At 37.2% G+C, this 14,772-nt stretch overlaps 1 protein-coding gene across 1 annotated transcript in view; it reads left to right on the forward strand.

Moving 5' to 3' along the window:
* The window catches only part of LOC120944381, a 71,313-nt gene that overhangs the window by 3,019 nt on the left and 53,522 nt on the right, over positions 1-14,772 (forward strand). The window contains exons 9-48 of the mRNA XM_040358437.1: positions 201-347; positions 507-715; positions 946-1,055; positions 1,198-1,307; positions 1,669-1,815; positions 1,975-2,183; positions 2,413-2,522; positions 2,664-2,773; positions 3,135-3,281; positions 3,441-3,649; positions 3,879-3,988; positions 4,130-4,239; positions 4,601-4,747; positions 4,908-5,116; positions 5,347-5,456; positions 5,598-5,707; positions 6,069-6,215; positions 6,376-6,584; positions 6,814-6,923; positions 7,065-7,174; positions 7,536-7,682; positions 7,842-8,050; positions 8,280-8,389; positions 8,532-8,641; positions 9,003-9,149; positions 9,309-9,517; positions 9,746-9,855; positions 9,997-10,106; positions 10,468-10,614; positions 10,775-10,983; positions 11,213-11,322; positions 11,464-11,573; positions 11,935-12,081; positions 12,241-12,449; positions 12,679-12,788; positions 12,930-13,039; positions 13,401-13,547; positions 13,707-13,915; positions 14,145-14,254; positions 14,397-14,506. Coding sequence (XP_040214371.1) covers positions 201-347; positions 507-715; positions 946-1,055; positions 1,198-1,307; positions 1,669-1,815; positions 1,975-2,183; positions 2,413-2,522; positions 2,664-2,773; positions 3,135-3,281; positions 3,441-3,649; positions 3,879-3,988; positions 4,130-4,239; positions 4,601-4,747; positions 4,908-5,116; positions 5,347-5,456; positions 5,598-5,707; positions 6,069-6,215; positions 6,376-6,584; positions 6,814-6,923; positions 7,065-7,174; positions 7,536-7,682; positions 7,842-8,050; positions 8,280-8,389; positions 8,532-8,641; positions 9,003-9,149; positions 9,309-9,517; positions 9,746-9,855; positions 9,997-10,106; positions 10,468-10,614; positions 10,775-10,983; positions 11,213-11,322; positions 11,464-11,573; positions 11,935-12,081; positions 12,241-12,449; positions 12,679-12,788; positions 12,930-13,039; positions 13,401-13,547; positions 13,707-13,915; positions 14,145-14,254; positions 14,397-14,506 — 5,760 coding nt within the window. The remainder of the gene's footprint in view (positions 1-200; positions 348-506; positions 716-945; positions 1,056-1,197; positions 1,308-1,668; positions 1,816-1,974; positions 2,184-2,412; positions 2,523-2,663; positions 2,774-3,134; positions 3,282-3,440; positions 3,650-3,878; positions 3,989-4,129; positions 4,240-4,600; positions 4,748-4,907; positions 5,117-5,346; positions 5,457-5,597; positions 5,708-6,068; positions 6,216-6,375; positions 6,585-6,813; positions 6,924-7,064; positions 7,175-7,535; positions 7,683-7,841; positions 8,051-8,279; positions 8,390-8,531; positions 8,642-9,002; positions 9,150-9,308; positions 9,518-9,745; positions 9,856-9,996; positions 10,107-10,467; positions 10,615-10,774; positions 10,984-11,212; positions 11,323-11,463; positions 11,574-11,934; positions 12,082-12,240; positions 12,450-12,678; positions 12,789-12,929; positions 13,040-13,400; positions 13,548-13,706; positions 13,916-14,144; positions 14,255-14,396; positions 14,507-14,772) is intronic.

Raw genomic sequence — 14,772 nt, forward strand, 5'->3', positions numbered from 1 at the left:
CGACAAACTCGAATCATTGCAAATAAAGACCAAATTATGTTTCCAGAATTGGTAGCTACAAAGGCTTGAGGGAATAGAATAGGGGATATCAAAGGTGGCACCTTCACAAGAAATGAATAGAATGATTACAAATGCAAATAAAATGTAAACTACTGTAGCCATCGTTTCCTGACAAGCAACATGTCATAATACTTTTCCAGGATGAAGTGGGTCCAGCGGACATGGCCGTACTCGTGACCAAAACTGAAGTTCTCCGTAATGAAACTTTGCTGGAAAAATTTCTAAGCTCTATTGCACCACAAAATATCTCAGTCTTCCTGCAATCTATCTCATCCGCAGCAACACAGGTAAATAGAAAAGATCAATCCTAAAAGACATTCAGCTTTGTTAAGAAGATATCTAAAAGCACGCTGTTTTGAGATACTCTGGCATATATGTTTGATCAGCGTGCAAGCAATAGTAGCTTTTACTTAAGTTTTTCACAAATCTCTGATTTTTACATGTAGGCAAGCCTGTCAGAGCAGCAAGTAACAACAATAAAGAAAACACTCCTAGCTACCCAGCTCAGTGGTCTTCAGGTCGAGTTCTCTACTTATACAACGGAAGAGTGGACAGTCTTGTTCCAGGACTACTTGTTTAATTTGACTGCATACTTCAACCAATCACTTCTTGAGTTCATTCCTATGAACGTATCCTGCTCCTCCTACCAAGTAATGTAAGTACAAAGATAGCTAAGACAGAAAAAAAATGTCTGTGGCTTTTGAAATCTTTCAATGCTTGGCAGAATATATATATAAAAAAAAGCCATAGACATTTACCAAATGTCTATGGCTCTTGAAAACATTGAATGCTTGGCAAATTAAAAGATTTACAAGGAAAGCATAAAAAGACAAATATTTAAGTCATAACCCCAGATTTTCTCAACTATTTTGTTTTCTGAAACAGAGTGAAAGTTTTTAGCAATCAGTTTAGCTCGATGACAGATGAAACAAGAGAAGCAATCTATCAGTACTTCCTGAAACCATACTTGACAGCAAAAGCTTCCACTTCCGCAGGTATGTTTGCATGTCCCCTATTCTCTTGTGAGATGAAGGAGTTTCTTGTCCCTTCTTGTGGTGGAAAAAGTCTTACTTTCCTCTTCAACCTTGGAGCTGCTTTATATCACTTTGCTAAAAAAAAATCTGTGTTTCCTTCTAGTTGTTTGTGATGCTGGAAGCTTCCAGAACTGGCGTGAAGTGAACTTTGGAGTCTTTTTCTACTTTTTCCAACTTGGAGAAATCTTAACACTCAATGAAAATTTTACACCGGTAAGTCTAGTGCAAATAGAAAGATATTCATAACTGTAAAATGGCTATTAAAAAAGCTTACCATGAAGTAAGATGATTAACAGATATAGGTAGTCCTTGGACACCTTAGGTTACTGCACGCACCTTCTTTGTATCATTGAAGGGGCATTGAAATATGAAGGCGACAAACTCGAATCATTGCAAATAAAGACCAAATTATGTTTCCAGAATTGGTAGCTACAAAGGCTTGAGGGAATAGAATAGGGGATATCAAAGGTGGCACCTTCACAAGAAATGAATAGAATGATTACAAATGCAAATAAAATGTAAACTACTGTAGCCATCGTTTCCTGACAAGGAACATGTCATAATACTTTTCCAGGATGAAGTGGGTCCAGCGGACATGGCCGTACTCGTGACCAAAACTGAAGTTCTCCGTAATGAAACTTTGCTGGAAAAATTTCTAAGCTCTATTGCACCACAAAATATCTCAGTCTTCCTGCAATCTATCTCATCCGCAGCAACACAGGTAAATAGAAAAGATCAATCCTAAAAGACATTCAGCTTTGTTAAGAAGATATCTAAAAGCACGCTGTTTTGAGATACTCTGGCATATATGTTTGATCAGCGTGCAAGCAATAGTAGCTTTTACTTAAGTTTTTCACAAATCTCTGATTTTTACATGTAGGCAAGCCTGTCAGAGCAGCAAGTAACAACAATAAAGAAAACACTCCTAGCTACCCAGCTCAGTGGTCTTCAGGTCGAGTTCTCTACTTATACAACGGAAGAGTGGACAGTCTTGTTCCAGGACTACTTGTTTAATTTGACTGCATACTTCAACCAATCACTTCTTGAGTTCATTCCTATGAACGTATCCTGCTCCTCCTACCAAGTAATGTAAGTACAAAGATAGCTAAGACAGAAAAAAAATGTCTGTGGCTTTTGAAATCTTTCAATGCTTGGCAGAATATATATAAAAAAAAAGCCATAGACATTTACCAACTGTCTATGGCTCTTGAAAACATTGAATGCTTGGCAAATTAAAAGATTTACAAGGAAAGCATAAAAAGACAAATATTTAAGTCATAACCCCAGATTTTCTCAACTATTTTGTTTTCTGAAACAGAGTGAAAGTTTTTAGCAATCAGTTTAGCTCGATGACAGATGAAACAAGAGAAGCAATCTATCAGTACTTCCTGAAACCATACTTGACAGCAAAAGCTTCCACTTCCGCAGGTATGTTTGCATGTCCCCTATTCTCTTGTAAGATGAAGGAGTTTCTTGTCCCTTCTTGTGGTGGAAAAAGTCTTACTTTCCTCTTCAACCTTGGAGCTGCTTTATATCACTTTGCTAAAAATAATCTGTGTTTCCTTCTAGTTGTTTGTGATGCTGGAAGCTTCCAGAACTGGCGTGAAGTGAACTTTGGAGTCTTTTTCTACTTTTTCCAACTTGGAGAAATCTTAACACTCAATGAAAATTTTACACCGGTAAGTCTAGTGCAAATAGAAAGATATTCAGAACTGTAAAAGGGCTATTAAAAAGGCTTACCATGAAGTAAGATGATTAACAGATATAGGTAGTCCTTGGACACCTTAGGTTACTGCACGCACCTTCTTTGTATCATTGAAGGGGCATTGAAATATATAGGCGACAAACTCGAATCATTGCAAATAAAGACCAAATTATGTTTCCAGAATTGGTAGCTACAAAGGCTTGAGGGAATAGAATAGGGGATATCAAAGGTGGCACCTTCACAAGAAATGAATAGAATGATTACAAATGCAAATAAAATGTAAACTACTGTAGCCATCGTTTCCTGACAAGGAACATGTCATAATACTTTTCCAGGATGAAGTGGGTCCAGCGGACATGGCCGTACTCGTGACCAAAACTGAAGTTCTCCGTAATGAAACTTTGCTGGAAAAATTTCTAAGCTCTATTGCACCACAAAATATCTCAGTCTTCCTGCAATCTATCTCATCCGCAGCAACACAGGTAAATAGAAAAGATCAATCCTAAAAGACATTCAGCTTTGTTAAGAAGATATCTAAAAGCACGCTGTTTTGAGATACTCTGGCATATATGTTTGATCAGCGTGCAAGCAATAGTAGCTTTTACTTAAGTTTTTCACAAATCTCTGATTTTTACATGTAGGCAAGCCTGTCAGAGCAGCAAGTAACAACAATAAAGAAAACACTCCTAGCTACCCAGCTCAGTGGTCTTCAGGTCGAGTTCTCTACTTATACAACGGAAGAGTGGACAGTCTTGTTCCAGGACTACTTGTTTAATTTGACTGCATACTTCAACCAATCACTTCTTGAGTTCATTCCTATGAACGTATCCTGCTCCTCCTACCAAGTAATGTAAGTACAAAGATAGCTAAGACAGAAAAAAAATGTCTGTGGCTTTTGAAATCTTTCAATGCTTGGCAGAATATATATAAAAAAAAAGCCATAGACATTTACCAAATGTCTATGGCTCTTGAAAACATTGAATGCTTGGCAAATTAAAAGATTTACAAGGAAAGCATAAAAAGACAAATATTTAAGTCATAACCCCAGATTTTCTCAACTATTTTGTTTTCTGAAACAGAGTGAAAGTTTTTAGCAATCAGTTTAGCTCGATGACAGATGAAACAAGAGAAGCAATCTATCAGTACTTCCTGAAACCATACTTGACAGCAAAAGCTTCCACTTCCGCAGGTATGTTTGCATGTCCCCTATTCTCTTGTAAGATGAAGGAGTTTCTTGTCCCTTCTTGTGGTGGAAAAAGTCTTACTTTCCTCTTCAACCTTGGAGCTGCTTTATATCACTTTGCTAAAAATAATCTGTGTTTCCTTCTAGTTGTTTGTGATGCTGGAAGCTTCCAGAACTGGCGTGAAGTGAACTTTGGAGTCTTTTTCTACTTTTTCCAACTTGGAGAAATCTTAACACTCAATGAAAATTTTACACCGGTAAGTCTAGTGCAAATAGAAAGATATTCAGAACTGTAAAATGGCTATTAAAAAAGCTTACCATGAAGTAAGATGATTAACAGATATAGGTAGTCCTTGGACACCTTAGGTTACTGCACGCACCTTCTTTGTATCATTCAAGGGGCATTGAAATATGAAGGCGACAAACTCGAATCATTGCAAATAAAGACCAAATTATGTTTCCAGAATTGGTAGCTACAAAGGCTTGAGGGAATAGAATAGGGGATATCAAAGGTGGCACCTTCACAAGAAATGAATAGAATGATTACAAATGCAAATAAAATGTAAACTACTGTAGCCATCGTTTCCTGACAAGGAACATGTCATAATACTTTTCCAGGATGAAGTGGGTCCAGCGGACATGGCCGTACTCGTGACCAAAACTGAAGTTCTCCGTAATGAAACTTTGCTGGAAAAATTTCTAAGCTCTATTGCACCACAAAATATCTCAGTCTTCCTGCAATCTATCTCATCCGCAGCAACACAGGTAAATAGAAAAGATCAATCCTAAAAGACATTCAGCTTTGTTAAGAAGATATCTAAAAGCACGCTGTTTTGAGATACTCTGGCATATATGTTTGATCAGCGTGCAAGCAATAGTAGCTTTTACTTAAGTTTTTTCACAAATCTCTGATTTTTACATGTAGGCAAGCCTGTCAGAGCAGCAAGTAACAACAATAAAGAAAACACTCCTAGCTACCCAGCTCAGTGGTCTTCAGGTCGAGTTCTCTACTTATACAACGGAAGAGTGGACAGTCTTGTTCCAGGACTACTTGTTTAATTTGACTGCATACTTCAACCAATCACTTCTTGAGTTCATTCCTATGAACGTATCCTGCTCCTCCTACCAAGTAATGTAAGTACAAAGATAGCTAAGACAGAAAAAAAAATGTCTGTGGCTTTTGAAATCTTTCAATGCTTGGCAGAATATATATAAAAAAAAAGCCATAGACATTTACCAAATGTCTATGGCTCTTGAAAACATTGAATGCTTGGCAAATTAAAAGATTTACAAGGAAAGCATAAAAAGACAAATATTTAAGTCATAACCCCAGATTTTCTCAACTATTTTGTTTTCTGAAACAGAGTGAAAGTTTTTAGCAATCAGTTTAGCTCGATGACAGATGAAACAAGAGAAGCAATCTATCAGTACTTCCTGAAACCATACTTGACAGCAAAAGCTTCCACTTCCGCAGGTATGTTTGCATGTCCCCTATTCTCTTGTAAGATGAAGGAGTTTCTTGTCCCTTCTTGTGGTGGAAAAAGTCTTACTTTCCTCTTCAACCTTGGAGCTGCTTTATATCACTTTGCTAAAAATAATCTGTGTTTCCTTCTAGTTGTTTGTGATGCTGGAAGCTTCCAGAACTGGCGTGAAGTGAACTTTGGAGTCTTTTTCTACTTTTTCCAACTTGGAGAAATCTTAACACTCAATGAAAATTTTACACCGGTAAGTCTAGTGCAAATAGAAAGATATTCAGAACTGTAAAAGGGCTATTAAAAAGGCTTACCATGAAGTAAGATGATTAACAGATATAGGTAGTCCTTGGACACCTTAGGTTACTGCACGCACCTTCTTTGTATCATTGAAGGGGCATTGAAATATGAAGGCGACAAACTCGAATCATTGCAAATAAAGACCAAATTATGTTTCCAGAATTGGTAGCTACAAAGGCTTGAGGGAATAGAATAGGGGATATCAAAGGTGGCACCTTCACAAGAAATGAATAGAATGATTACAAATGCAAATAAAATGTAAACTACTGTAGCCATCGTTTCCTGACAAGGAACATGTCATAATACTTTTCCAGGATGAAGTGGGTCCAGCGGACATGGCCGTACTCGTGACCAAAACTGAAGTTCTCCGTAATGAAACTTTGCTGGAAAAATTTCTAAGCTCTATTGCACCACAAAATATCTCAGTCTTCCTGCAATCTATCTCATCCGCAGCAACACAGGTAAATAGAAAAGATCAATCCTAAAAGACATTCAGCTTTGTTAAGAAGATATCTAAAAGCACGCTGTTTTGAGATACTCTGGCATATATGTTTGATCAGCGTGCAAGCAATAGTAGCTTTTACTTAAGTTTTTTCACAAATCTCTGATTTTTACATGTAGGCAAGCCTGTCAGAGCAGCAAGTAACAACAATAAAGAAAACACTCCTAGCTACCCAGCTCAGTGGTCTTCAGGTCGAGTTCTCTACTTATACAACGGAAGAGTGGACAGTCTTGTTCCAGGACTACTTGTTTAATTTGACTGCATACTTCAACCAATCACTTCTTGAGTTCATTCCTATGAACGTATCCTGCTCCTCCTACCAAGTAATGTAAGTACAAAGATAGCTAAGACAGAAAAAAAATGTCTGTGGCTTTTGAAATCTTTCAATGCTTGGCAGAATATATATAAAAAAAAAGCCATAGACATTTGGTAAATGTCTATGGCTCTTGAAAACATTGAATGCTTGGCAAATTAAAAGATTTACAAGGAAAGCATAAAAAGACAAATATTTAAGTCATAACCCCAGATTTTCTCAACTATTTTGTTTTCTGAAACAGAGTGAAAGTTTTTAGCAATCAGTTTAGCTCGATGACAGATGAAACAAGAGAAGCAATCTATCAGTACTTCCTGAAACCATACTTGACAGCAAAAGCTTCCACTTCCGCAGGTATGTTTGCATGTCCCCTATTCTCTTGTAAGATGAAGGAGTTTCTTGTCCCTTCTTGTGGTGGAAAAAGTCTTACTTTCCTCTTCAACCTTGGAGCTGCTTTATATCACTTTGCTAAAAATAATCTGTGTTTCCTTCTAGTTGTTTGTGATGCTGGAAGCTTCCAGAACTGGCGTGAAGTGAACTTTGGAGTCTTTTTCTACTTTTTCCAACTTGGAGAAATCTTAACACTCAATGAAAATTTTACACCGGTAAGTCTAGTGCAAATAGAAAGATATTCAGAACTGTAAAAGGGCTATTAAAAAGGCTTACCATGAAGTAAGATGATTAACAGATATAGGTAGTCCTTGGACACCTTAGGTTACTGCACGCACCTTCTTTGTATCATTGAAGGGGCATTGAAATATGAAGGCGACAAACTCGAATCATTGCAAATAAAGACCAAATTATGTTTCCAGAATTGGTAGCTACAAAGGCTTGAGGGAATAGAATAGGGGATATCAAAGGTGGCACCTTCACAAGAAATGAATAGAATGATTACAAATGCAAATAAAATGTAAACTACTGTAGCCATCGTTTCCTGACAAGGAACATGTCATAATACTTTTCCAGGATGAAGTGGGTCCAGCGGACATGGCCGTACTCGTGACCAAAACTGAAGTTCTCCGTAATGAAACTTTGCTGGAAAAATTTCTAAGCTCTATTGCACCACAAAATATCTCAGTCTTCCTGCAATCTATCTCATCCGCAGCAACACAGGTAAATAGAAAAGATCAATCCTAAAAGACATTCAGCTTTGTTAAGAAGATATCTAAAAGCACGCTGTTTTGAGATACTCTGGCATATATGTTTGATCAGCGTGCAAGCAATAGTAGCTTTTACTTAAGTTTTTCACAAATCTCTGATTTTTACATGTAGGCAAGCCTGTCAGAGCAGCAAGTAACAACAATAAAGAAAACACTCCTAGCTACCCAGCTCAGTGGTCTTCAGGTCGAGTTCTCTACTTATACAACGGAAGAGTGGACAGTCTTGTTCCAGGACTACTTGTTTAATTTGACTGCATACTTCAACCAATCACTTCTTGAGTTCATTCCTATGAACGTATCCTGCTCCTCCTACCAAGTAATGTAAGTACAAAGATAGCTAAGACAGAAAAAAAATGTCTGTGGCTTTTGAAATCTTTCAATGCTTGGCAGAATATATATAAAAAAAAAGCCATAGACATTTACCAAATGTCTATGGCTCTTGAAAACATTGAATGCTTGGCAAATTAAAAGATTTACAAGGAAAGCATAAAAAGACAAATATTTAAGTCATAACCCCAGATTTTCTCAACTATTTTGTTTTCTGAAACAGAGTGAAAGTTTTTAGCAATCAGTTTAGCTCGATGACAGATGAAACAAGAGAAGCAATCTATCAGTACTTCCTGAAACCATACTTGACAGCAAAAGCTTCCACTTCCGCAGGTATGTTTGCATGTCCCCTTTTCTCTTGTGAGATGAAGGAGTTTCTTGTCCCTTCTTGTGGTGGAAAAAGTCTTACTTTCCTCTTCAACCTTGGAGCTGCTTTATATCACTTTGCTAAAAAAAAATCTGTGTTTCCTTCTAGTTGTTTGTGATGCTGGAAGCTTCCAGAACTGGCGTGAAGTGAACTTTGGAGTCTTTTTCTACTTTTTCCAACTTGGAGAAATCTTAACACTCAATGAAAATTTTACACCGGTAAGTCTAGTGCAAATAGAAAGATATTCAGAACTGTAAAATGGCTATTAAAAAAGCTTACCATGAAGTAAGATGATTAACAGATATAGGTAGTCCTTGGACACCTTAGGTTACTGCACGCACCTTCTTTGTATCATTCAAGGGGCATTGAAATATGAAGGCGACAAACTCGAATCATTGCAAATAAAGACCAAATTATGTTTCCAGAATTGGTAGCTACAAAGGCTTGAGGGAATAGAATAGGGGATATCAAAGGTGGCACCTTCACAAGAAATGAATAGAATGATTACAAATGCAAATAAAATGTAAACTACTGTAGCCATCGTTTCCTGACAAGGAACATGTCATAATACTTTTCCAGGATGAAGTGGGTCCAGCTGACATGGCCGTACTCGTGACCAAAACTGAAGTTCTCCGTAATGAAACTTTGCTGGAAAAATTTCTAAGCTCTATTGCACCACAAAATATCTCAGTCTTCCTGCAATCTATCTCATCCGCAGCAACACAGGTAAATAGAAAAGATCAATCCTAAAAGACATTCAGCTTTGTTAAGAAGATATCTAAAAGCACGCTGTTTTGAGATACTCTGGCATATATGTTTGATCAGCGTGCAAGCAATAGTAGCTTTTACTTAAGTTTTTCACAAATCTCTGATTTTTACATGTAGGCAAGCCTGTCAGAGCAGCAAGTAACAACAATAAAGAAAACACTCCTAGCTACCCAGCTCAGTGGTCTTCAGGTCGAGTTCTCTACTTATACAACGGAAGAGTGGACAGTCTTGTTCCAGGACTACTTGTTTAATTTGACTGCATACTTCAACCAATCACTTCTTGAGTTCATTCCTATGAACGTATCCTGCTCCTCCTACCAAGTAATGTAAGTACAAAGATAGCTAAGACAGAAAAAAAATGTCTGTGGCTTTTGAAATCTTTCAATGCTTGGCAGAATATATATAAAAAAAAGCCATAGACATTTACCAACTGTCTATGGCTCTTGAAAACATTGAATGCTTGGCAAATTAAAAGATTTACAAGGAAAGCATAAAAAGACAAATATTTAAGTCATAACCCCAGATTTTCTCAACTATTTTGTTTTCTGAAACAGAGTGAAAGTTTTTAGCAATCAGTTTAGCTCGATGACAGATGAAACAAGAGAAGCAATCTATCAGTACTTCCTGAAACCATACTTGACAGCAAAAGCTTCCACTTCCGCAGGTATGTTTGCATGTCCCCTATTCTCTTGTAAGATGAAGGAGTTTCTTGTCCCTTCTTGTGGTGGAAAAAGTCTTACTTTCCTCTTCAACCTTGGAGCTGCTTTATATCACTTTGCTAAAAATAATCTGTGTTTCCTTCTAGTTGTTTGTGATGCTGGAAGCTTCCAGAACTGGCGTGAAGTGAACTTTGGAGTCTTTTTCTACTTTTTCCAACTTGGAGAAATCTTAACACTCAATGAAAATTTTACACCGGTAAGTCTAGTGCAAATAGAAAGATATTCAGAACTGTAAAAGGGCTATTAAAAAGGCTTACCATGAAGTAAGATGATTAACAGATATAGGTAGTCCTTGGACACCTTAGGTTACTGCACGCACCTTCTTTGTATCATTGAAGGGGCATTGAAATATGAAGGCGACAAACTCGAATCATTGCAAATAAAGACCAAATTATGTTTCCAGAATTGGTAGCTACAAAGGCTTGAGGGAATAGAATAGGGGATATCAAAGGTGGCACCTTCACAAGAAATGAATAGAATGATTACAAATGCAAATAAAATGTAAACTACTGTAGCCATCGTTTCCTGACAAGGAACATGTCATAATACTTTTCCAGGATGAAGTGGGTCCAGCGGACATGGCCGTACTCGTGACCAAAACTGAAGTTCTCCGTAATGAAACTTTGCTGGAAAAATTTCTAAGCTCTATTGCACCACAAAATATCTCAGTCTTCCTGCAATCTATCTCATCCGCAGCAACACAGGTAAATAGAAAAGATCAATCCTAAAAGACATTCAGCTTTGTTAAGAAGATATCTAAAAGCACGCTGTTTTGAGATACTCTGGCATATATGTTTGATCAGCGTGCAAGCAATAGTAGCTTTTACTTAAGTTTTTTCACAAATCTCTGATTTTTACATGTAGGCAAGCCTGTCAGAGCAGCAAGTAACAACAATAAAGAAAACACTCCTAGCTACCCAGCTCAGTGGTCTTCAGGTCGAGTTCTCTACTTATACAACGGAAGAGTGGACAGTCTTGTTCCAGGACTACTTGTTTAATTTGACTGCATACTTCAACCAATCACTTCTTGAGTTCATTCCTATGAACGTATCCTGCTCCTCCTACCAAGTAATGTAAGTACAAAGATAGCTAAGACAGAAAAAAAATGTCTGTGGCTTTTGAAATCTTTCAATGCTTGGCAGAATATATATAAAAAAAAAGCCATAGACATTTACCAAATGTCTATGGCTCTTGAAAACATTGAATGCTTGGCAAATTAAAAGATTTACAAGGAAAGCATAAAAAGACAAATATTTAAGTCATAACCCCAGATTTTCTCAACTATTTTGTTTTCTGAAACAGAGTGAAAGTTTTTAGCAATCAGTTTAGCTCGATGACAGATGAAACAAGAGAAGCAATCTATCAGTACTTCCTGAAACCATACTTGACAGCAAAAGCTTCCACTTCCGCAGGTATGTTTGCATGTCCCCTATTCTCTTGTAAGATGAAGGAGTTTCTTGTCCCTTCTTGTGGTGGAAAAAGTCTTACTTTCCTCTTCAACCTTGGAGCTGCTTTATATCACTTTGCTAAAAATAATCTGTGTTTCCTTCTAGTTGTTTGTGATGCTGGAAGCTTCCAGAACTGGCGTGAAGTGAACTTTGGAGTCTTTTTCTACTTTTTCCAACTTGGAGAAATCTTAACACTCAATGAAAATTTTACACCGGTAAGTCTAGTGCAAATAGAAAGATATTCAGAACTGTAAAAGGGCTATTAAAAAGGCTTACCATGAAGTAAGATGATTAACAGATATAGGTAGTCCTTGGACACCTTAGGTTACTGCACGCACCTTCTTTGTATCATTGAAGGGGCATTGAAATATGAAGGCGACAAACTCGAATCATTGCAAATAAAGACCAAATTATGTTTCCAGAATTGGTAGCTACAAAGGCTTGAGGGAATAGAATAGGGGATATCAAAGGTGGCACCTTCACAAGAAATGAATAGAATGATTACAAATGCAAATAAAATGTAAACTACTGTAGCCATCGTTTCCTGACAAGGAACATGTCATAATACTTTTCCAGGATGAAGTGGGTCCAGCGGACATGGCCGTACTCGTGACCAAAACTGAAGTTCTCCGTAATGAAACTTTGCTGGAAAAATTTCTAAGCTCTATTGCACCACAAAATATCTCAGTCTTCCTGCAATCTATCTCATCCGCAGCAACACAGGTAAATAGAAAAGATCAATCCTAAAAGACATTCAGCTTTGTTAAGAAGATATCTAAAAGCACGCTGTTTTGAGATACTCTGGCATATATGTTTGATCAGCGTGCAAGCAATAGTAGCTTTTACTTAAGTTTTTCACAAATCTCTGATTTTTACATGTAGGCAAGCCTGTCAGAGCAGCAAGTAACAACAATAAAGAAAACACTCCTAGCTACCCAGCTCAGTGGTCTTCAGGTCGAGTTCTCTACTTATACAACGGAAGAGTGGACAGTCTTGTTCCAGGACTACTTGTTTAATTTGACTGCATACTTCAACCAATCACTTCTTGAGTTCATTCCTATGAACGTATCCTGCTCCTCCTACCAAGTAATGTAAGTACAAAGATAGCTAAGACAGAAAAAAAATGTCTGTGGCTTTTGAAATCTTTCAATGCTTGGCAGAATATATATAAAAAAAAAGCCATAGACATTTACCAAATGTCTATGGCTCTTGAAAACATTGAATGCTTGGCAAATTAAAAGATTTACAAGGAAAGCATAAAAAGACAAATATTTAAGTCATAACCAAGGATTTTCTCAACTATTTTGTTTTCTGAAACAGAGTGAAAGTTTTTAGCAATCAGTTTAGCTCGATGACAGATGAAACAAGAGAAGCAATCTATCAGTACTTCCTGAAACCATACTTGACAGCAAAAGCTTCCACTTCCGCAGGTATGTTTGCATGTCCCCTATTCTCTTGTGAGATGAAGGAGTTTCTTGTCCCTTCTTGTGGTGGAAAAAGTCTTACTTTCCTCTTCAACCTTGGAGCTGCTTTATATCACTTTGCTAAAAAAAATCTGTGTTTCCTTCTAGTTGTTTGTGATGCTGGAAGCTTCCAGAACTGGCGTGAAGTGAACTTTGGAATCTTTTTCTACTTTTTCCAACTTGGAGAAATCTTAACACTCAATGAAAATTTTACACCGGTAAGTCTAGTGCAAATAGAAAGATATTCATAACTGTAAAAGGGCTATTAAAAAGGCTTACCATGAAGTAAGATGATTAACAGATATAGGTAGTCCTTGGACACCTTAGGTTACTGCACGCACCTTCTTTGTATCATTGAAGGGGCATTGAAATATGAAGGCGACAAACTCGAATCATTGCAAATAAAGACCAAATTATGTTTCCAGAATTGGTAGCTACAAAGGCTTGAGGGAATAGAATAGGGGATATCAAAGGTGGCACCTTCACAAGAAATAAATAGAATGATTACAAATGCAAATAAAATGTAAACTACTGTAGCCATCGTTTCCTGACAAGCAACATGTCATAATACTTTTCCAGGATGAAGTGGGTCCAGCGGACATGGCCGTACTCGTGACCAAAACTGAAGTTCTCCGTAATGAAACTTTGCTGGAAAAATTTCTAAGCTCTATTGCACCACAAAATATCTCAGTCTTCCTGCAATCTATCTCATCCGCAGCAACACAGGTAAATAGAAAAGATCAATCCTAAAAGACATTCAGCTTTGTTAAGAAGATATCTAAAAGCACGCTGTTTTGAGATACTCTGGCATATATGTTTGATCAGCGTGCAAGCAATAGTAGCTTTTACTTAAGTTTTTCACAAATCTTTGATTTTTACATGTAGGCAAGCCTGTCAGAGCAGCAAGTAACAACAATAAAGAAAACACTCCTAGCTACCCAGCTCAGTGGTCTTCAGGTCGAGTTCTCTACTTATACAACGGAAGAGTGGACAGTCTTGTTCCAGGACTACTTGTTTAATTTGACTGCATACTTCAACAAATCACTTCTTGAGTTCATTCCTATGAACGTATCCTGCTCCTCCTACCAAGTAATGTAAGTACAAAGATAGCTAAGACAGAAAAAAAATGTCTGTGGCTTTTGAAATCTTTCAATGCTTGGCAGAATATATATAAAAAAAAAGCCATAGACATTTACCAAATGTCTATGGCTCTTGAAAACATTGAATGCTTGGCAAATTAAAAGATTTACAAGGAAAGCATAAAAAGACAAATATTTAAGTCATAACCCCAGATTTTCTCAACTATTTTGTTTTCTGAAACAGAGTGAAAGTTTTTAGCATTCAGTTTAGCTCGATGACAGATGAAACAAGAGAAGCAATCTATCAGTACTTCCTGAAACCATACTTGACAGCAAAAGCTTCCACTTCCGCAGGTATGTTTGCATGTCCCCTATTCTCTTGTGAGATGAAGGAGTTTCTTGTCCCTTCTTGTGGTGGAAAAAGTCTTACTTTCCTCTTCAACCTTGGAGCTGCTTTATATCACTTTGCTAAAAAAAAATCTGTGTTTCCTTCTAGTTGTTTGTGATGCTGGAAGCTTCCAGAACTGGCGTGAAGTGAACTTTGGAGTCTTTTTCTACTTTTTCCAACTTGGAGAAATCTTAACACTCAATGAAAATTTTACACCGGTAAGTCTAGTGCAAATAGAAAGATATTCATAACTGTAAAAGGGCTATTAAAAAGGCTTACCATGAAGTAAGATGATTAACAGATATAGGTAGTCCTTGGACACCTTAGGTTACTGCACGCACCTTCTTTGTATCATTGAAGGGGCATTGAAATATGAAGGCGACAAACTCGAATCATTGCAAATAAAGACCAAATTATGTTTCCAGAATTGGTAGCTACAAAGGCTTGAGGGAATAGAATAGGGGATATCAAAGGTGGCACCTTC

Source organism: Rana temporaria, chromosome 6 (assembly GCF_905171775.1).
Source record: "Rana temporaria chromosome 6, aRanTem1.1, whole genome shotgun sequence".
NCBI lineage: Eukaryota > Metazoa > Chordata > Amphibia > Anura > Ranidae > Rana > Rana temporaria.